Genomic DNA, 22175 nt, shown 5'->3' with positions numbered 1-22175 from the left:
TGGCTGTGTCCCACACTTAATCTTGTAAATATAGCTAGCCTCCTGTCTTCTGTCCCTTCCTGCCTTTCTCCCCTCCTCAACTTTCCTCTGTACTTGAAATAAATACCTGCCCTTAGTATCTCTATTCCACTGCTCCTGCCATTTCTCCTCCATCACTCTCCATATCATGCTTTTTGCCTCTGCCTTGCTCATTTAAACTACCACATCAACATCCCCACTACTTAGTGCTTGTTTAGCCAGTACATCAACTGCTTCGTTCCCCTCCACTCCCACATGAGCTGGGACCCATGTAAATATTATCTGTATACCCATTTGTTTACTCCTGTTTGTAGCACCTCATGAAGCAGGTCTTGTCTGCTACGTGATATAAAGGACTGGAGACCCCTTAGCACTGCACATGAATCAGAGCAAATAACTACTCTGTCTGGCTTGACTTCCTCTACCCACTGCAAGGCCAACAGTATGGCCATCAGCTCTGCTGTATATACAGCTAGATGATCTGTAATACGTTTCCTGACTTTTACCCCACATTCCTGCACTACAAATGACACTTTACGTTCACTTTTCTATTAGCGAAAATTGATTGGTCACTTTGCTGTGATTGCCTTACTTTGATTGGTTAGCACGCTTCCTGATACAACGTCGCTTCATCCTCGTCGTTGTAGCACAGCTAGCTAAATGAAACTGAAAACATTGCCATTGAGGTGAGCAAAATGATATTTTCTACGAGTAATATGGTTACATTCAAGACATGTATACGCACTTTTTGCCAGAAAGCGCCTGTTTGTTGGATAGGTGGACCAGAGCAGCGCACTGCATCAGTGCAAAATAATAATAACTAACGTTATCTGATAAGTTAGCTAACGTTAACAGTTAGATAACGTTAGATAGATAGATGAAACAAACCTTGTTAGCTTTTATTTATTCTGTTAATTAAAACAATACAATATTTCACTGTTTTGAGGTTGAGTTCGCAATGTAAGATTTACGTGCTTACTCATGGCTATCTTGACATTTGTAGGTTTAACTAGCTAGCTAAATAACGTTATCTATATTAACTAAGGTTAGTCTGTTGCTGTAAACAGCTGACTAGCTAGCTAACTACCTAACTTTAGCTGGCACTTATTGTTGTCACATTGCCTATATTCTTCCCACAGCCAATAGTATTTGCTAAATGGCTAGCTATGTACCCCAATGGATAAAACGGATTGGATAGGTAAACATTGTGTGGAAAGTTCCACCTAGAGTGCAATATGATTACCATATTGAAGCTGGCCAAGAAGGTTTCTAGACCTACCTCGATCAAGTGTAACGTTAGGGGCTTGATGTGAATATTGGAGTTTGATACAGAATCAATAATCCTACCTCCTTGTTTTTGTAGGCAACAAACTCGATTGATTGACAAACCAATCCCAGAGGGTCAAGTGTACAGAAGCAGCACAGCAGATTACTGCTTAACGTTCATCTGTGTCGGTGTCAACAGTCTGACGGCTACCTACCTATCTAAGGAACATTAGAGATTGACTGAGACAACAGTAAGGTTTGACCACAGGGGTCAGAAGGGCTGAAGATGGCAGGGTTCCTGGACAACTTCCGCATGCCGGAGTGTGAGTGCATTGACTGGGGGGAGAGGAGAAATACCCTTGCATCCATCGTCGCCGGAGTCCTGGTGAGTGCTGTGGCATGAAGGTGTGTGTGTGACTACACATGTCCTGGCAATACAACAACAAAACTCGAAAGTAGTAGATTCCAGAGATTAAGAACGTTAAATGTGCATGCAAAATCACAACTTAAATGTCTCACAGAATGAACAAACAAAGTTTTGTCTGCCTATAGTGCCTCTTGCTAATGTTGACATGTTGGAGAAATAAAAGCAAATAAGAAGCATTATTGATGTTACAATGTTTGGGGTACATAGCTAGCCATTTTGATGTTACATAAAATGGACATACTGACATTACAAAAAGTACTTTGCGTGAGCCACATCAGTTAGCATTATTTGAATGAACATCCCACATTACTGTGGCAATCCGTCATCAATTAATAGAAAATGTCTTATTGCATCACAATACCAGGAAGCCATTGCAAGTGTACACACGAGTTTAGCAGTCAGTTGCTAGGGTTAGGAGCTTCCAAGCCCATTCTATTCATTTTTATATCTATGGTCCCAGGCCTGTCCTGGGGATGGGATCAGGGAGGGTAACCAAACCTAGCCTGGGAGGAGATTGTGGGGGATTTGAGGAGGGTGATGCGGAGGGCAGTGTGGCTGATGAAGCTTCAAACTCTCAGCATATGAGTGTTGATGATCTGAAGAGTACATGGTGTGTACTGCATCATGTGGTGCACTACCCTCAACAGTGTTTTGCCAGACCCTAGGGTAGTGGTCAGTGCTGTGTACTGTATAGCTGAGTTGAGGTGGGCCTGGTAGAGCTGTGCTGTGATGGGGCTAGGTCTAGTTGTGCTGTGCTGAGGCGGGTCTGGTTGTGCTGTGCTTAGGCAGGCCTGGTCTGGTAACATGGGAAGGAGTTTGTAAGGGGAATTGAAGAGGGCAGTGTGGCCGGCGATGCTCCAAACTCTGTGTGGGACCTCTGACTGCGTACGGCTTGGGCATAGCTCAGTGTATCTGCATGCAGTTCCTGGGAGATAAGTGGTAAAAGGTGGTGTGGTGGGCAGTGTTGCTGGCTGTTCTCCAGTCTCTGTGAGGTGCCACTGGATGCAGGTCTAAACGTGCGTCTGATTTATCTCAGGGAGTTGGTGGCTGGTTTGCTGCTCCTGTGGGGTGAGGTGGACTGGCCACCCAGAGCAACATCCTGGCGAAGGTGGGGACAGCCTCTTTGAGCAAATGTACATTATCATACAGGCAGTCCAAACTACGGGTGGGAAGTTGGGCCAATTTTACATTTGGTCATTTAGCACAGTGCCAGGAGAAGCTGGCATTTATCCTCTAGATGGTGGCAGGTTGAACATCTCTCCTCCGGAGCAGGGTGGATATTACAATCATCACATCAGGGAAGGTGATAGAGGCCTGCTCCAACACCCTCCAAAGTGATGTAACCACCATCTCCTGTTGAGCATGCAGGTCATTGGTTCCAGTATGTACAATGATAAGGCTCGGTGAACCAAGCTGGGCCACGGTCAGGAGCTCCATGGCTCTCTCAGATGTGGGGCACCGCAACTTTGCCACCACTCTTTTTTTCGCTTTTCATTTTCCATTGGAATCCATCATCAAAACAATGTCAGGCTTCTTCTCTTCTTCTCTGTGGAGGATGGCAGGAGTAGGAGCAATCACGGGCCGTGAGACTGGGGTGGAGCGGGTCAGCTGAGTTGGTGGATTGGTTGGATGGTTTGGTTTGTTGATGGGTCCTTGTTCAACAGTTTACTGGGTCCTTGGTTTATACTGGAATTAAGGAGTTGGTGGTGGTGGCTGACGAATTCCTGCCTTAGATCTTGTAGCTCCTTCTGCAGGTTCCTGGTGATGTCTTATATTGACAGTGGTGGACAGTTCCTCTCGTACTCTGCGCACTTCCATCCTGAGGTACTGGTTGTCCTCCTCAACGCACCTGATAGCATACTGCAATTCCCGGATTTCATCCAGATGCTGACGCACCAGGCTGAGCTTCTCCACTCAGATGCTGTGATACTGCAGGTTTCTCATGTGACAGTGGCATGCTGAGGGCAATGTCTGCTTCAGGCGGTGGAAGAGAGATCGATGCATGCTCAGGTATCTTTTACAGGGAATCGCCCTAGTACAGAAATAAACTAGCACGTCCAGGCAATGCTTATGAGATGAAATCTGGCCAGTGAAAGAAGATGTGACGATTATGTCACAGAGCAATCAAAACAGAGTTACATTGATTGGAGAGGGAGAGGGTCGTCACACAGCTAGCGTTCTCTTGGTGCTTGTTTTCATCTCAATTATCAGAAGTGTGTAGGAAATGGCCTCCTGCATGGATAATGCAGCATTGTTCTTTCTCCTGCTTTTTGTCATTCGGTTGGCGGTAGACAATTCACCTCATAGAGTGCCAGAGATGAGCTACTCATTCGAAAACACCTTTAGGCAGTTGCAAATAATTTCTCGGTATAACTTTCTTTTTTTTCTCAAATAACTTTTTCTTAGTTTGGGCTCAATTTCATTTGCTGCTTTCACCTCCATTGGAGGCTAAATATTAGTGATGGAGAGTAAAATGGATACAGTTACATATCACAATATTAATTTTTGACAATATTATATATTTTTGACTCCCAAGTATCAACTTAAAAAAAAATATATATATATATAAACTCAACAAAAAAGGAAACGTCAACTGCGTTTATTTTCAGCAAACTTAACATAAATATTAAATGTAAATATTTGTAGAACATAAGATTCCACAACTGAGACATAAACTGGACAAGTTCCACAGACATGTGACTAACAGAAATGGAATGTGTCCCTGAACAAAGGGGGGGGGGGGGGTAAAAATCTAAAGTAACAGTCAGTATCTGATGTGGCCACCAGCTGCATTAAGTACTGCAGTGCATCTTCTCATGGACTGCACCAGATTTGCCAGTTCTTGCTGTGAGCAATATGTTTGAAATATTGAATTGCAATCAAATTGCAGTGTTGAATCGCAATACATATCATATCGGTACCTAAGTATAATATCATGATAATATCGCATCGTGCTCTTTGCTGCTGGGGTCCAGTGACATTCTACTCCAAAATACATGAAAATGTAAGTTTCCCGGCCGAGACCGGGAGGTCCGTGGGGCGACGCACAATTGGCATAGTGTTGCCTGGGTTAGGGAGGGCTTGGCCGGTAGGGATATCCTTGTCTCATCGCGCACCAGCGACTCCTGTGGTGAGCCGGGGGCAGTGCACGCTAACCAGGTCTCCAGGTGCACAGTGTTTCCTCCGACACATTGGTGCAGCTGGCTTCCAGGTTGGATGCGCGCTGTGTTAAGAAGCAGTGTGGCTTGGTTGGCTTGTGTATCGGAGGACGCATAACTTTCAACCTTCGTCTCTCCCGAGCCCGTACGGGAGTTGTAGCGATGAGACAAGATCAATAACAATTGGATACCACAAAATTGGGGAGAAAAAAGGGGGGTAAAATAGAGGAAAAAAAAGAAAATGTAATTATGTTGACACCATCTGAAATATAACGAATGTGCGACCACTGCACTGTAGGGAGATGATGAGGAGCAGGGGGTGGCTCTCTTTTGCACAACTGCTTGCTCTGTTTGCTACAAATAACTTGTCACTCTGATCTTAAAGCTATAGTGTGAGATGTTAGCAATTAAGCACTTTTTCTACTTACCCAGAGTCCGATGAACGCGTGGGTACATAATCTTATGTCTGAGTGAAGGTTGAAGGTAGTTTTGCGAGCCATTGCTAACTAGCGTTAGTGCAATGTCTACATGCTAGCTGTTCCCATAGATTTCCAGTCATTGCGCTAACACTAATAACGTCCTTCAAAACGGCATGCAGAGACATGAACTCATGGATACCACTTTTATTTGACTCTGGGTAACTGGAATAAGGGCTTAAATCTCACACTATTCCTTTAAAATTGAGTCTCGGCAGATAATGTAAATTATATATTTTGGGGGGAGTGACGGCAACGATTTAGCAATGGTGGTCCACTGCTTCTAAATTAATATGGGGAAATACTGAGATCTGTTGGAGACACACACACTAACACTCTCAGACATTAACTAGACAACTCTGTCAACCATGGAACAGCACATTCAGAGCTGTGTAGTATTTCCATAATGCGATATGTCTAGGCACAGCAAGGCAGCGTTGGCCCCAGGCAGCAGTTCTTGAATAAAGAATGAGGAAGAAACTGAAATAATATCTGTTCTGCTTTCATTCAAATGCTGTCTGCCACAGCAGGCTGATAGACAACTTTATTCAAGTGAACATTTAGTGAGAAACATCAAACCCTTCAAGACAAAGCTGACAGTACAGAATGTTTCTCTCTCTGTCTTGGTACAATTTTTTTGGGGCAGTGTTAATGAATTTGTTTTCTTTGTACTTTGATACAGCCTAAGTTGTCAGACTTCAATTGAATAACTGAACAGTGCATACTACAAATCGACGTTATTTAGTTGTACACTTCTCTCTCTAAACAAACTCTGTTTCTCTCTCTCACTCTCTCTCTCACTCTCTCACTCTCTCTCTCTCTCTCACTCTCTCTCACTCTCTCTCTCTCTCTCACTCTCTCTCTCACTCTCTCTCACTCTCACTCTCTCTCACTCTGTCTCTCTCTCACTCTCTCTCACTCTCTCTCACTCTCTCTCACTCTCTCTCTCTCACTCTCTCACTCTCTCTCTCTCTGTCTCTGTGTCTCTCTGTGTCTCTCTCTGTCTCTGTGTCTCTCTCTGTCTCTCTCTGTCTCTGTGTCTCTGTCTCTGTGTGTCTCTCTGTCTCTGTGTCTCTCTGTCTCTGTGTGTCTCTCTGTCTCTGTGTCTCTCTCTCTCTGTGTCTCTCTCTGTCTCTGTGTCTCTGTGTCTCTCTCTGTCTCTGTGTCTCTGTGTCTCTCTCTGTGTCTGTGTCTCTCTCTGTCTCTGTGTCTGTGTCTCTCTCTGTCTCTCTCTCTGTCTCTGTGTGTGTGTCTCTCTCTCTCTCTCTCTCTCTCTCTCTCTGTCTCTGTGTCTCTCTCTCTCTCTCTCTCTGTGTCTCTCTGTGTCTCTTTCTCTCAGTTCTTTACTGGTTGGTGGATCATGATAGATGCAGCTGTGTCCTACACAACCCAGGAGATGAACCCTGCCTTCCACACGTGTGGAGTCTTCGCCACTGTAGCCTTCTTCATGTGAGACTCAGTCTGTCAGTCTGTCAGTCTGTCAGTCTGTCAGTCTGTCAGTCTGTCAGTCTGTCAGTCTGTCAGTCTGTCAGTATGTATGTATGTATGTATGTATGTATGTATGTATGTATGTATGTATGTATGTATGTATGTATGTATGTATGTATGTATGTATGTGTATTAATTAGTACAAGCACCCACACAGTGTGTTTTTGTGTGTTTTTCCAGGATCAATGCAGTGTCTAATGGCCAGGTGCGAGGTGATACCTATGGAGAGGGCTGCTTCGGCAGGACCGGTTGGTTTTGCTTGAGATGCAAATCTATTAGAGGTCGACCGATTATGATTTTTCAACGCCGAAAAAAGTAGATACCGATTAATCTGCCGATTTTTATATATATATTTGTAATAATGACTATTGCAACAATACTGAATGAACACTTATTTAAACTTAATATAATACATCAACAAAATCAATTTAGTCTCAAATAAATAATGAAACATGTTCAATTTGGTTTAAATAATGCAATATGTGCCATGTAAAAGAGCTAACGTTTAAGTTCCTTGCTCAGAACATGAGAACATATGAAAGCTGGTGGTTCCTTTTAACATGAGTCTTCAATATTCCCAGGTAAGAAGTTTTAGGTTGTAGTTATTATAGGACTGTTTCTCTCTTCCATTTGTATTTCATATACCTTTGACTATTGGATGTTCTAATAGGTAATTTAGTATTGCCAGCCTAATCTCGGTAGTTGATAGGCTTGAAGTCATAAACAGCGCAATGCTTGAAGCACAGCGAAGAGCTGCTGGCAAATGCAGGAAAGTGCTGTTTGAATGAATTCTTATGAGCCTGCTGCTGCCTACCACTGCTCAGTCAGACTGCTCTATCAAATCACACACTTAATTATAATATAATAACACACAGAAATACGACCCTTAGGTCATTAATATGGTCAAATCCGGAAACTATAATTTCGAAAACAAAAAGTTTATTCCTTCAGTGAAATACGGAACCGTTCCGTATTTTATCTAATGGGTGGCATCCCTAAGTCTAAATATTGCTGTTACATTGCACAACCTTTAATGTTATATCATAATTATGTACAAATCTGGCAAATTAATTACGGTCTTTGTTAGGAAGAAATGGTCTTCACACAGTTCGCAATGAGCCAGGTGGCCCAAACTGCTGCATGTACCCTGACTCTACTTGCACAGAACGCAAGAGAAGTGACACAATGTCCCTAGTTAAAATAAATTCATGGTAGCAGACAATATTAACTAAATATGCAGGTTTAAAAATATATACTTGTGTATTGATTTTAAGAAAGGCATTGATGTTTATGGTTAGGTACACATTGTTGCAATGACAGCGCTTTTGTTCGCGAATGCGCTTGTTAAATCACCCATTTGGCGAAGTAGGCTGTGATTCAATGATAAATTAACCATGCACCGCATCGATTATATGCAACGCAGGACAAGCTAGGTAAACTAGTAATATCATCAACCATGTGTAGTTAACTAGTGATTATGTTAAGATTTATTGTTTTTTATAAGATAAGTTTAATGCTAGCTAGCACCTTACCTTGGCTCCCTGCTGCATTCGCATAACAGGTAGTCAGCCTGCCACACAGTCTCCTCGTGGAGTGCAATGTAATCGGCCATAATCGGTGTCCCAAAATGCAGATTACCGATTGTTATGAAAACTTGAAATCAGCCCTAATTAATCGGCCATTCCGATTAATCGGTCGACCTCTAGTCAGTACAACATCTAATTCCATATTTAAGATACGTGTAGAACACACGTGTAGAACACACATGTAGCATACACATACATACTGTATGTACAAAAAGAGACAGTTTTTTTCATATCTATGGCACACATATCTATGGCTACATACATGTCAAGAATGTTACTGTGTGTTTATGTCTACTTTTAGGGATGATACTTGACTGATAGCCGATACTACTTTTCCTTGTGAGATAAAAGGCAGTTGTATATTTATCATGTTGAGTGGAGGCTTTCCTTGTGGCTGTCTCTGCAGGAGCTCGTCTTTGGCTGTTCATCGGTTTCTTGATGATGTTCGGCTCCCTCATCGCTTCCATCTGGATCCTGTTCGGAGGATATGTGGTTCCCAGTGAGTCATGTTGCTTTCTCTCTCCCGCTCTTTCTTCTGTGTTTTCTTTGATTTATTTTTCCTTTATTTAACCAGGCAAGTGAGTTAATAACAAATTGTTATTTTCAATGACGGCCTGGGAACAGTGGGTTAACTGCCTGTTCAGGGGCAGAACGACAGATTTGTACCTTGTCAGCTCGGGGGTTTGAACTAGCAACCTTCCGGTTACTAGTCCAATGCTCTAACCACTAGGCTACCCTGCCACCCCTTTTACAAAGCCCCTCAAAGTCCAGCCGGGATGACCTTTCTCCCTTTTCCTGACTTGTATGTGTCCAGAGAGGTGTAATTACTGGTTGGTTGGCCACAGTGCTCCTGACTCTCTAATTGCTGGTAGCGATGAGTCTTCCCTTGTATCTGATGCACTGATACACAACACAACCTCGTCATCCTGCCACAGATAGTGAGATAGAGCTGAAACCCATTTGCCCACATTCACTCTGGATGGTTGGTTTCAATCACCTTGACACTGACTCCTCTTTTACAGTCTCTCCCTTGTGCTCTGCAGCCCCCCACTTCTTCTCCCAAATCAAATCAAAGCAAGGAGTCATCATGTCAGGTAGTCCTGGGGCATGGTCCTAGGGCTCAGGTCAGTTGAAACTGGAACAGCAGCATGGCCAGGTGGACTGGGGACAGCAAGGAGTCATCATGTCAGGTAGTCCTGGGGCATGGTCCTAGGGCTCAGGTCCTCCGAGAGAGAGAAAAAAAGAGAGAAGGAGAGAATTAGAGAACGCACACTTAAATTCACACAGGACACCGAATAGGACAGGAGAAGTACTCCAGATATAACAAACTGACCCCAGCCCCCCAACACAAACTACTGCAGCATAAATACTGGAGGCTGAGACAGGAGGGGTCAGGAGACACTGTGGCCGCATCCGAGGACACCCCCGGACAGGGCCAAACAGGAAGGATATAACCCCACCCACTTTGCCAAAGCACAGCCCCCACACCACTAGAGGGATATCTTCAACCACCAACTTACCATCCTGAGACAAGGCTGAGTATAGCCCACAAAGATCTCCGCCACGGCACAACCCAAGGGGGGGGGCGCCAACCCAGACAGGATGACCACAACAGTGAATCAACCCACTCAGGTGACACACCCCCTCCAGGGACGGCATGAGAGAGCCCCAGCAAGCCAGTGACTCAGCCCCTGTAATAGGGTTAGAGGCAGAGAATCCCAGTGGAAAGAGGGGACCCGGCCAGGCAGAGACAGCAAGGGCGGTTCGTTGCTCCAGAGCCTTTCCGTTCACCTTCCCACTCCTGGGCCAGACTACACTCAATCATATGACCCACTGAAGAGATGAGTCTTCAGTAAAGACTTAAAGGTTGAGACCGAGTTTGCGTCTCTGACATGGGTAGGCAGACCATTCCATAAAAATGGAGCTCTATAGGAGAAAGCCCTGCCTCCAGCTGTTTGCTTAGAAATTCTAGGGACAATTAGGAGGCCTGCGTCTTGTGACCGTAGCGTACGTGTAGGTATGTACGGCAGGACCAAATCAGAGAGATAGGTAGGAGCAAGCCCATGTAATGCTTTGTAGGTTAGCAGTAAAACCTTGAAATCAGCCCTTGCTTTGACAGGAAGCCAGTGTAGAGAGGCTAGCACTGGAGTAATATGATCAATTTTTTTGGTTCTAGTCAGGATTCTAGCAGCCGTATTTAGCATTAACTGAAGTTTATTTAGTGCTTTATCCGGGTAGCCGGAAAATAGAGCCCACTTCTTCTTCTCCCTCAGTATTCCACGTTAGCAACCACCGCCATCAGCCACCATATTTCCTGACTTCATCCTTTTCAGTAATTATTTCTGGTCAGTCTTACACCTGAACAGTACAACCCTTCATTATCTCTCCTGTTCACCCTGTTGGGACTGGCTACAGAATAGAAAAGTCTCTCTCTCTCTCTCATTAATTCAGATGGTAGAGGTAGTGGTATGGGAGTATAGTCTGTTTAGAGCTCATTACCTCCGTATTCCATATTGCTTTTAGTCAGGTTGGAGGAGGCTGAGATCCTCCCCTGCTCTTGATGAAATGGTTTGACTAGGAAGGTATTATCTGCTGGTCACGTCTTTTGAAGAATCCAAATAATAGTTTTCGGTAAGCCATGTGTATTTTTCTATCAGCCTGGGGTTGAAATGGGTTTCAGTAGTTGGTCTTTATGTGCTGCCCAGCTCTCTTCATTTTTTCCCCCAACGTCTTTCTGTTTTTTTAATGTTCCTGCTGTGATGCGTTTTTATACTAATGGCCTTTTTCTCTTTCCTCCCTCCCCCCTTTTTCTTTGTAGAGAAAGACGTGTATCCAGGACTGGCAGTGTTCTTTCAGAATGCTTTAATATTTTTCAGGTAAGTACGCCGAAGACGTTGATAAAAGTGTAGTTTGGACCTTGTCTGGTGTTACGTATCACTCTATTGTCAGACAAGAGGAAACCAGGAAATGAGAGTAACTAGGTGCCCTTTCATCAGGATGCAGTTTTTTTGGGCCAGATCAGTAATATATGCCATTTAGCAGACGTTTTTATCCAAATCGACTTAGTCATGTTCATATGATTTTTTTTATTTACGTACGTGTGGTCCTGGGAATTGAACCCACTTACCTGGCGTTGCAAGAGCCGTGCTCTACCAATTAATTACAGTGGACCACAAAAATGATTGTCCAAAACTATCATTCCACGATTACTGCATGTATATTATGGACAGTTTGAAAAGCTTACGTGTTTTTCTCTTCTTTTTTTTTCTTTTTTTTTATAGCACGCTGATCTACAAGTTTGGACGAACCGAGGATTTGTGGGCTTAGAGCTCTCTGCATAGTACATCCCTAACCCCTTCTCCCCAACACACACACACTCACTCGCTGGGGTACTATTGTTGTTTTTACCAGAGTCAAGGCCAACTGACTAACACTACTCAGCTCTCATCTACAATGTTCTACATATTGGCATATGTATTACCATTATACGCCTACCTATGGACATTGGAGTAATGTACTGTGTCAAACTAGCCTCTGCCGAGTATAGGCTATTTGTTTTCCTCTGCTTATCATCCATAACTGGGCCCTGAAGTTCAGCCATATTCACATACTTAACATTTAGATTTATACTTTTGACTAAAACAGTTTTACGGTGTCGTAACACTATGTTGATAGACGGTGGGAAAATTCACACTTTGTCAAATGTAATCATGACATTTCTTTCATATTTATCCCCCCCATATTCCAGAGCACCTCTGAAGTATTATTGTGTTGCCCTCAAGTGATTCACCATCTCTCAAAGATTGTTTATTTCTGTAAATACATATATTGTAAGAGCTAGAGGCCTTCACCATCCAAAAAGTTTGGACCTAGGGATTTTCTACCCGGACTGGATATGCATAAATATTTTTTTAATATAGAGACCCGTTCCGTATAGGCCTGGTCAGATCCAGACCCGGTCCGATCCGAGTGAGGGAAGCAGCAGAAAAGGCTACTTTATTAACTGGAGCTGATAAAGCGTGAGGGCGAGATAGGTGCCGCTCTAGCAGGGGCCGTGCCTGCTGTGTGTTCGTGGCTACTGTGAGTGAGCGAGTGATGAGGTGGAAGAGCGAGAGAGACCACAGACCGCAACCAACCAAGCCGTCTCGCGCTATAGTAGACTAATAGCTGGTATATCTAGGTTATTTATCATCAAATATGATTACGTAGTACCTGTCTTGACTGCATCAAACCGGCTAATTGAGGCTGCGTGCTCTTTCTCGTCCTAAGCAGTTAAACTACAACTCCATTCAGAATATTAAGTAGCAGCCTACCTGTTGAGTCGAGGTCATTGTAGCTATCCTTCACCTTTTTAACTTTTAATTCCGTCATTTTAATTCCATCTTCCATTGATTAGATATCTCCTAACTTTTACCACACGGAGGCTCTATGACTGTAGCCTATTGCCGCATTGATGACTTATGATTGGCCAACAACAACAAGCTTCACGCGCCAATATTATGAAAAGCAAGAGCAGCAGCATAAATGATACAATTTCTCATTTTCTCTCTCCTGCAGCAGTCGCGTTCGGATCGGTACGGGTCCCACCGGTCAAGTCACTTAAAATTGACACATGCCCATGACCATTAGATTCAACTAAGACCCGTGATATTTAGAATTCTGGATGGTCCAGGGAACGGGTGTCTGGTATTTGGGTACAGGTGGAGACCTCTAAGAGCACATGTTATCACTGGGAACAAAGTTTTTTGATTGATCTGCTCTATTCTATTTTAGCAAGCTGTTATCTATCACTTTTATCACATGCACTGGATTATATCAAAGCGTTTATGGGAAGCCATATATATTTTAAGCAAAGCGTTTATGGGAAATTTGTCTGCTTCAAACTACGATCAGTTCCTGTTTGTTTTAAATGGGGTAGCTGTCGTTCTGTCTCAGGATTTGTCATTTTTGAAGTCTTTTTTTTTTTTAGAGGTCCGAAGCATTTTTTCTATTGTCGTTCCATTCAGAAAGTGACAAAGTATCTTTATATGAACAAAGGTAACCTTGTAACGGTCGTCGTTATCATAGCAAAGTTCCCTTCGCCCATTTAAACAATGTTTCTGTTTTCTACATATCGAGTTCCCATCCAAAATAGCACTAGTTTAGGTACAGTGAGATCCTGCATCTGAATCCAATACTATTATGTATACTACACTACTACCCCACAGATTGTGCTATAGCGGGCCTATCCTGCATCTTAAAAATGCTTAAGTAGATAAAGAAGGGGTATGAGCATGATGTCACAATAGCAATTTGCATCAGCCAGCCCAAAGCATGCTGGGGCGTATCAGCTCCGTAATAACCATTTACGCCAATATTCAAGCCAATAGCTGAAGAAAAGGGTCAAGCATGTATGGTAGTATACAGGTGGCTCCTTTTTCTAGTGTTGCTATCGACTACCTCATCCCTTTTGTGTGATAGCTGTTCCATTTAGCAGCCATGTGAGTAAGACTGCCCTGGTTCTCACCCTCTTCACCTGTTTAAAAAAAATACATGTCAATCTGAAGCACCAGGGCTGTGCTAGCTATGTATTTTTAGGAAGGGAACAAATTTGGAAGGCATTATTATAAGGATTTGGCGTCAGGTCAGTGTTGAGCTAGAGGTGGATGAATATGGCTGATCGAGGGCCGTAAACTGGAGCTCGGTAGCTGGAGATAATGTTTTTGTCTGGTGGTGAGTAGTTGACCAGATACGGGCTGAAATCAACTTCCTCTAGCTGGAGGAAGTTGATTAAAAAAAAAACTCGGTCCCCAATGTAGCTAAAATTAACAGAAGGAAATTTAGGTGTGAAATCCTTATGGAAAAAGTATTTTTGAGTAGCATTGACAGATGCAGCGTGATTGGTTGGTTCTTGACTTCCAAGAGAAGTAAACACAGATGACTTTTGACTTATCTGAAATGTTCATGTCGTCTGCTAAGCATCCAATGCTAATGACATGAATCTGTCGATCTGGATGTGAATGAGCTACAACCAGTGAATGAGAGGTCATTATGAAGTGTTTCAATGGGTTATATATATGCTATTATACCCCCCAAAAATAACCACTTTCAATTTGTGAAAAGGGGAAGTGTTACGGGGTACTGATTCATCAAGCGTTTTGTAGTAGTTCTCTGTCCTTGATCATTGACTTTCTCTGTTCAAATTTAACAGATGTGGAGTAAATGGTCACATAATCTGCTTCAATAAAAAAAACATTTTAAATGTCAAGTCTGGATGTTTCATGCTATGTTGAATTGCCTCTTGGAAGAGTATGTATGTTGATGAATGTGGTTGCGTTATTCTAGTCTACATTTGCTTGTTCATGCTAGAAAACAGGAAGAGAAATTGAGGCAACATATCAAAATGGCTGTGTTCATTTATTTAAACCCCGTATCAAATCATTTGTGGGTCAAAGCCCTGCACTTTCACATCAATGTAGAATATTCATTTTTAGAGTCAAAAACAAAAGTCAATGTAACACACACACTTTTCCAATTTCACCACAGTTTTAGCATAAAATAATACAACAAAAAAGTTAATACATTCAATCAATATAATGCTAGAGGTAAATTTTCATATAAAGTGCAAGGATAGATAAGTCTCAAGAACTTGTCCTATGTCTGTTTTAATACATTTTAATACAGCCACTCAGCCAACTTTTGACCATGTATACCTCACTGTAATTTCATTGATTAGTAAATTACAATATGTGCCTTAACCTTGCTACTTTACTAGTACTTGTCTAATATGTTCAGTAAAAAAAACTGAAGAAATTGTGTGATATACACAGTTGAACATAGTAATCCCATTACTAAACAGCCAAAATGTTACATGAAAGTCCTGGCCCAAGGACGCATGTCAAATGTCTTTTTAATAAAGTGGTTCTGTCTTAAGCTGGATGACCCGATGACACGTTATTATCAAATGAATCATTAATGGGTAGGTCTAATTAGCGAGCCATATGCACCTGTCTCTGTCCTCTGCAGCAGAGCATACTAACATGCCTAGAGAAGTTCCCAGATTCTTGTAAAATAGTTATTTGATCAAACGCAATGTTTGTAGCTGATGCAAGCAAGGGCTTCAGAGTGTAAACAGTCATAGGCCTACTACAGTTCATCTACTGACGCTATCAAGTTCATCTTAAAAACCTCAGTGAGTGTGAAAGGCTCATGTCTTGTCTGAAGTCACAGGATCAATGGATCATGGGTAATGATCTAAAGGGCCAGAGGATAACTCCAGTTCAGTAGGTGAATTAGTCCTGTTCTCTGTCAGACTGGTCCTCTTCACAGCAGGCGATGGAGATGAGATCGTGGCTTTCTTCACAGGCCCTGGTTGTTCTTGTGATGGACAGGGCCTGCTGGGGGAAGTCCCCTGATAGGTACTGGAAAATGAACCAATCATGAAAGTTGTTAGCGTTTAGCCCAGGAGATGTAAGCTACTTTAAAGACTCAATCATGGACACTCACTGACAGTTGTGGCTGCTTCGTGTGATGTATTGTTGCCTCTACCTTCTTTCCCTTTGTGCTGTTCTCTGCCCAATAATAATTGTACCATGTTTTGTGCTGCTACGATGTTGTGTTGCTACCATGCTGTGTTCTCATGTGTTGCTGCCATGCTATGTTGTCTTAGGTCTCTCATGTAGTGTTGTGTTGTCTCTCTTGTCGTGATGTGTGTTTTGTCATATTTTTTCAATCCCAGTCCCCATCCCCGCAGAAGGCCTTTGCCTTCTGGTAGGCCGTCTTTGTAAATAAGAATTTGTTCTGAACTGACTTGTTAAATAGAAAAAAAATTATACTTGTACATCAAGGTGCCTCACACTACAGAAACAGGAGACAGGCTCCTGCCCTATGGGACATTCTGGCTCGGACAAGGTAATATATTTTATTTAAGCAGGGGAGTTCCATTTAATAGGTGTCTCACACTAAATAATAGGTGTTAGAGGGGAATGAAAGAATATTGAGATATATAAACTCAGCAAAAAAAACAGTCTGCCATGCTTTTTCAATGAACCATAAACAATTAATGTACATGCACCTGTGGAACGGTCGTTAAGACACTAACAGCTTACAGACAGTAGGCAATTAAGGTCACTGTTATGAAGGACACTAAAGAAGCCTTTCTACTGACTGACAAAACTCCAAAAGAAAGATGCCCAGGGTCCCTGCTCATCTGCGTGAACGTGCCTTAGGCATGCTGCAAGGAGGCATGAGGACTGCAGATGTGGCCAGGGCAATAAATTGCAATGTCTGTACTGTGAGATGCCTAAGACAGCACTACAGGGAGACAGGACAGACAGCTGATCGTCCTTGCAGTGGCAGATCACGTGTAACAACACCTGCACAGGATCGGTACATCCGAACATCACACCTGCGGGACAGGTACAGGATGGCAACAAAAACTGACAAAATGTTAAACCAGGAACGCACAATCCCTCCATCAGTGCTCAGACTGTCCGCAATAAGCTGACAGAGGCTGGACTGAGGGCTTGTAGACCTGTTGTAAGGCAGGTCCTCACCTGGCAACAACGTTGCCTATGGGCACAATCCCATTGAGCACGTCTGGGACCTGTTGGATCAGAGGGTGAGGGCTAGGGCAATTACCCCCAGAAATGTCCGGGAACTTGCAGATACCTTGGTGGAAGAGTGGGGTAACATCTCACAGCAAGAACAGGCAAATCTGGTGCAGTCCATGAGGAGGAGATGCACTGCAGTACTTAAAATGCAGCTGGTGGCCACACCAGATACTGACTGTTAGTTTTGATTTTGACCCATTTGTTCAGGGACACATTATTCCATTTCTATTAGTCACATGTCTGTGGAACTTGTTCAGTTCATGTCTCAGTTGTTGAATCTTGTTTTGTTCATACAAATATTTACACAAGTTACGTTTGCTGAAAATAAACGCAGTTGACAGTGAGAGGACATTTCTTTTTTTGCTGAGTTTACATATACCCTGATGACCAGATCCTGTTATCACATGAAACATTTTGTTTCACAGGACATAGACATACCTCACGATAGTGGTCTGGTAGCTGTAGTGGGGGTTGAAGGAACTGTTTAATTTTCTCATGGTGCCTGTAGATGAACGCAAGGCCCACTACCAAGAATCCCAACAGGATGGTAAGGGTCACACTGATAGCCACAATCCTAATATGCCTTGTCCTTTCTGTACAGGAAGAGAAAGAAAGAGAAAGAGAGAAAGCTGGCATGATTAGTTACGAGGTGAAGTGTTAACAGAGGATAAGATTATGGTAACGGCAAGTCAATTCGTACAAAGAAAAACTGGTTGAGCCTCACCTGACTCTGGGATGGATACACACTGTAAGGGGCTAGAGGTTCCAAAGGGGTTGTGGTAACAGACATAGCGGACCTGTACACAGTACCTCCCCCCAATCTCCAGACCTCGGAGGGTCTCAGGGGATTTGGAGACATACTCCTGGTAAAACAAGAGTAGAGAAAGGCACATCAACTCATCTCTGACCACACATATCACCTTACAGCAGTGGTTGTCACCAAACTTAGTCCTACAGAGATGCAGGGTGAGCAGGCTTTTTGTTCCAGCACTAAAATACCAAATATCCTGCCAAATAATTGCCAAGACCTTGGATGAATTAGGTGTTTCGGTGCTGTGTTGGATAAAAGGCCTGGCTACCCATGCCACTCACTTTGAGCTTCTCCCCCTCTCTACCGTAGTTGACCACGTAATGACAATGGTCCCCATGTTCCTCCCAAAGACAGTTTTTCCCAATGTTGACCATCAGGAATCCTGCCTGGGGTTTGATCTGGACTACAGGGCTGCAGGAATCAGCTGGGTGGGCTAGAGAGAGAGGGGTGGTGAAAACATGAGTTTAAATACAGTTGGTCAAGCTTTCTAACCAAACCACACTTCTTCCAGTGTGCTGGCCTTCTGATGTAGCAGAGAATGCCTTGGACATGAAATAAAGCAGGTCAGCTCCAATTGTATCAAGTTTATCAGGAGTGAAGTGAACTGATCCGTTCCCATGGCTACAGGCTCATGGCTCCAGAGGTGCTGTTCCCTTCCCGGAACCCAGACACGCACCTACCAAGAAACCCAACAGGATGGTAACGGATCAGTTGTTTGATAGACCCAACAGGGTATTGTTTGATAGACCCACAGGCCTATGTTCATCAGTGCCTGTGTCAGTGTCTCTGGTCACATGATCAGGAGAAGTGGCATAACGTTCTGTGATATGTTCTGACCTGTAATTCACCATCCTTGCTAAAATGTGCATTTAACACAAGAAAAATGATCCCATCTCCCCAAAACAGTGTTTCAGTGTTGGTATTGTCTGCTACGTGAAGTCTAATACATCCAGGAATGTCTATTGGCATTTATAGCTAGTAAAATAAAATGTTCATGATTTTATGATAGATAAGGAAGTCATAGCCCGCTTACTAGCTACTCACAAACATGAATAAGAGTAGCCTAGCCTTCAAATCGAAAATAAAGAGTGAGGAATAATCCAAGGGAGAAAAAAGTGTTTTACCTTGTTTGATGACTTGACAGAGTGCCCAAAACGACAAAACACATTTCAGACACATTTTACTCGATCAGTGAGCTATATGCGACGGCAACATAACCTTATACATCACTACATTGTGACTAGCATTATAGCGAAACCTACGTGCAATTGAGAAAAACTATGTTCACGTCACTTCAACACAGCTACGACCGGGAAGCGGTGTTGCCAAGTCCAGGGAAACTCTAGGGCTAGGCCAATAACCCCGGAAAACCCGCCCACAAAGCCTGAAAAATACCCCCCAAAATAGTTCCAGGTTCATCCATGATAACCCTTTTTCTTAACGTTATCGAGCTAATTAAGAAGGAATGTCTACGCCATTTTTAAAGAAATACAATTCGGTTTTCCAGCGAAATAATATTTTTTTTAAGTTTAAGAATATTTCGAAAGAGAAAAGATAAATCGACCTTATTAAAGTCTCCAGATCATTTGCCATCAATGGATATCGATGTAACTTGTTTTGACTGCTATGATTAAACAATAAGGCCCTATGAGGTGTGGTATATGGCCAATACACCTCAACATGTACCACAAACCCCTGTGGAGCCCTATTGTTATACTGGTTAACAATGTAATTAGAATAGTAAAAAGTGATTCCCATGGTACACAGTCCGCTATTCAACCATTTCTTTTTACTGTTCTAATTACGTTGGTAACCAGTTTATAATAGCAATAACGCATAATATATGCGTAAGAACAGCCCTTGGCTGTATATTGGCCATATACCACAACCCCTCGTGACTTATTGCTTATTAAATGAATAAAAAGTTGTGCATCTGCATAACTATAGATAAATCCAACAGGAGAGTTTGAGTGATAAAAGTTGGACAGAAGATCTCAAAAAACGAACGGCTATTTTCTGGCAGTTGTGCCTTCATTATGTGCCAGATTTTAAGACTACAAACCATAATAAATTGCCTATTTTCGAGATTGACTTGTTATTTCAATAGGCATAGGCTACTGACTAAAATTGCAATGAAACTTTGCCATGGTTTGCTGAGCTAGATGCAAGTAGCCTGGAGCCCCTGAAGGCCAACATCTAATTGAATGGAAAAGTCCAATATTAAACTGACATTTAAATGTGGAGAAGGATACATTCGCGATAGAGCTGTGATCGTGATCACAATCGATAACCTCCCATTTAATTAACTAAACATGGCCATTAACAATTGCATAATAACACAAGGCTACAACAACAAAAAATGAGTTATAGGCAAGTTATTAAATTCGTTTGCCAGCTCCAGGTAGGCAACAAGTGGCACAAATGGATTTGCAATGATTCCAGTGATATCATCAATTCAGAATATCTATTGTACTGTATCAAATGGTATGCTACAGTAGCCTACAATGGCATATAAATTAATAGCCCACTTGATGGCCAACAGATGCAAATGTAGCCTATCATTCTCCACATTTAATGTCATTTGCATTGTGAACTTTTTCCCATAACAGAAGCACGCGAGGGAGTTCCATAACTTCCATAGCGCTCCAGAACCTAAAACTAGACCCTAGAACTGAGCATGAGTAAAACCCTTCGCTTGATACCGTATCAATAAGAAAGGTAGACGTTTACTTCAAACCACCTCTGAGCGAATTTATCTAAAGAGATCTAGTGCGCCTAAAGCCATTTTCCAATGCCTTGTCTCAGTTATATCAGTTCTAGCGCGTTAATATGTTTTATGGAAAAAGGGTGTCTCGACCAATCTAAATAGCCGACCTACAACTGGTAAAACGTTGTCACGTTGTGCGCGCGATGTGTTCTGGCTCCTTGACTCAGCTGCCTCTGTTGCAGCACTCTCAACCAGTGCTCTCAACTCACCCACCTCTCTTGCCCTCCCCAACATTCATTCACTCACCCAGTCACTCAGTAACCTCTCTGGCCCTCCCCAACATTCATTCACTCACCCAGTCACTCAGTAACAACCTGCTCACTGCCTAAAAGTCGGCAGCAGATCAGTTAAATATATATATACACTACTGTTCAAACGTTTGGGGACACTTAGAAATGTCCTTGTTTTCCATGAACACATACATGAATATGAATAGGAAATATAGTCAAGACGTTGACAAGGCTATAAATAATGATTTTGAATTGGAATAATAATTGTGTCCTTCAAACTTTGTTTTCGTCAAAGAATCCTCAATTTGCAGCAATTAAAACCTTGCAGATTTTAGGCATCCTAGTTGTCAATTTGTTGAGATAATCTGAAGAGATTTCACCCCATGCTTCCTGAAGCACCTCCCACAAATTGGATTGGCTTGATGGGCACTTCTTACATACCATAAGGTCAAGCTGCTCCCACAACAGCTCAATAAGGTTGAGATCCGGTGACAGGGCTGGCTACACCATTATAGACAGAATACCAGCTGACTGTTTCTTCCCAAATAGGTATTGCATAGTTTGTAGCTGTGCTCCAATTAAGTGCCGTCCACAGGGTATGGCATGGCGTTGCAAAATGGAGTGATAGCCTTTCATCTTCAAGGTCCCCTTTTCCCTGTACAAATCTCCCACTTTACCACCACCAAAGCACCCCCAGACCATCGCATTGTCTCCACCATGCTTGACAGATGGTGTCAAGCACTCCTCCAGCATCTTTTCATTTTTTCTGCGTATCACGAATGTTCTTCTTTGTGATCTGAACACTTCAAATTTAGATTAGTCTGTCCATAACACTTTTTTTCCAATCTTCCTCTGTCCAATGTCTGTGTTCTTTTGCCCATCTTAATCTTTTATTTTTATTGGCCAGTCTGAGATATGGCTTTTTCTTTGCAACTGTGTCTAGAAGGCCAGTCGCCTCTTCACTGTTGACGTTGAGACTGGTGTTTTGCGGGTACTATTTAATGAAGCTGCCAGTTGAGGACTTGTGAGGCATCTGTTTCTCAAACTAGACACTCTAATGTACTTAGTTGTGCTTAGTTGTGCAATGCGGCCTCCCACTCCTCTTTCTATTCTGATTAGGGCCAGTTTGCGCTGTTCTGTGGAGGGAGTAGTACACAGCATTGTATGAGATCTTCAGTTTCTTGGCAATATCTCGCATGGAATAGCGTTCATTTCTCAGAACAAGAATAGACTGAAGAGTTTCAGAAGAAAGTTATTTGTTTCTGGCCATTTTGAGCTTGTAATCGATCCCACAAATGCTGATGCTCCAGATACTCAACTACTCTAAAGAAGGCCAGTTTCATTGCTTCTTTAAGCA

General features: G+C 42.7%; 2 protein-coding genes across 2 annotated transcripts; one reads left to right on the top strand and one right to left on the bottom strand.

Annotated features, from left to right (window-relative positions):
- The first annotated feature begins 395 nt into the window (after positions 1–395).
- On the top strand, positions 396–14666 carry LOC109871382 (transmembrane protein 50B). Its single transcript, XM_020462235.2, has 7 exons — positions 396–704; positions 1382–1669; positions 6685–6794; positions 7014–7081; positions 8826–8918; positions 11238–11295; positions 11701–14666. The coding sequence occupies exons 2-7, from the start codon at positions 1571–1573 to the stop codon at positions 11744–11746; spliced, it is 474 nt and encodes a 157-aa protein (XP_020317824.1). The 5' UTR covers positions 396–704; positions 1382–1570; the 3' UTR covers positions 11747–14666.
- Positions 14667–14794: 128 nt separating this feature from the next.
- On the bottom strand, positions 14795–19180 carry LOC109871381 (uncharacterized). Its single transcript, XM_020462234.2, has 5 exons — positions 18946–19180; positions 18103–18254; positions 17735–17873; positions 17449–17603; positions 14795–15819 (listed from the first exon to the last, which is right to left on the bottom strand). The coding sequence occupies exons 1-5, from the start codon at positions 18998–19000 to the stop codon at positions 15691–15693; spliced, it is 630 nt and encodes a 209-aa protein (XP_020317823.1). The 5' UTR covers positions 19001–19180; the 3' UTR covers positions 14795–15690.
- Positions 19181–22175: the final 2995 nt, after the last annotated feature.

Source organism: Oncorhynchus kisutch, linkage group LG26, assembly GCF_002021735.2.
Source record: "Oncorhynchus kisutch isolate 150728-3 linkage group LG26, Okis_V2, whole genome shotgun sequence".
NCBI classification, from domain to species: Eukaryota; Metazoa; Chordata; class Actinopteri; order Salmoniformes; family Salmonidae; genus Oncorhynchus; species Oncorhynchus kisutch.
Note: the sequence above shows the minus strand (reverse complement) of the source record. Positions and strands in the feature narration are given on the sequence as shown.

Coding starts and splice junctions, on each gene's coding strand:
- LOC109871381 (XM_020462234.2), bottom strand. CDS start 19,000: ATGTGTCTGAAATGTGTTTTGTCGTTTTGGGCACTCTGTCAAGTCATC. Junction 18,255..18,945: donor CTGTCAAGTCATCAAACAAG/GTAAAACACTTT, acceptor CTCTCTCTCTAG/CCCACCCAGCTGATTCCTGC. Junction 15,820..17,448: donor TACCAGACCACTATCGTGAG/GTATGTCTATGT, acceptor TTCATTTTCCAG/TACCTATCAGGGGACTTCCC.
- LOC109871382 (XM_020462235.2), top strand. CDS start 1,571: ATGGCAGGGTTCCTGGACAACTTCCGCATGCCGGAGTGTGAGTGCATT. Junction 8,919..11,237: donor CGGAGGATATGTGGTTCCCA/GTGAGTCATGTT, acceptor TTTTCTTTGTAG/AGAAAGACGTGTATCCAGGA. Junction 11,296..11,700: donor AATGCTTTAATATTTTTCAG/GTAAGTACGCCG, acceptor TTTTTTTTATAG/CACGCTGATCTACAAGTTTG.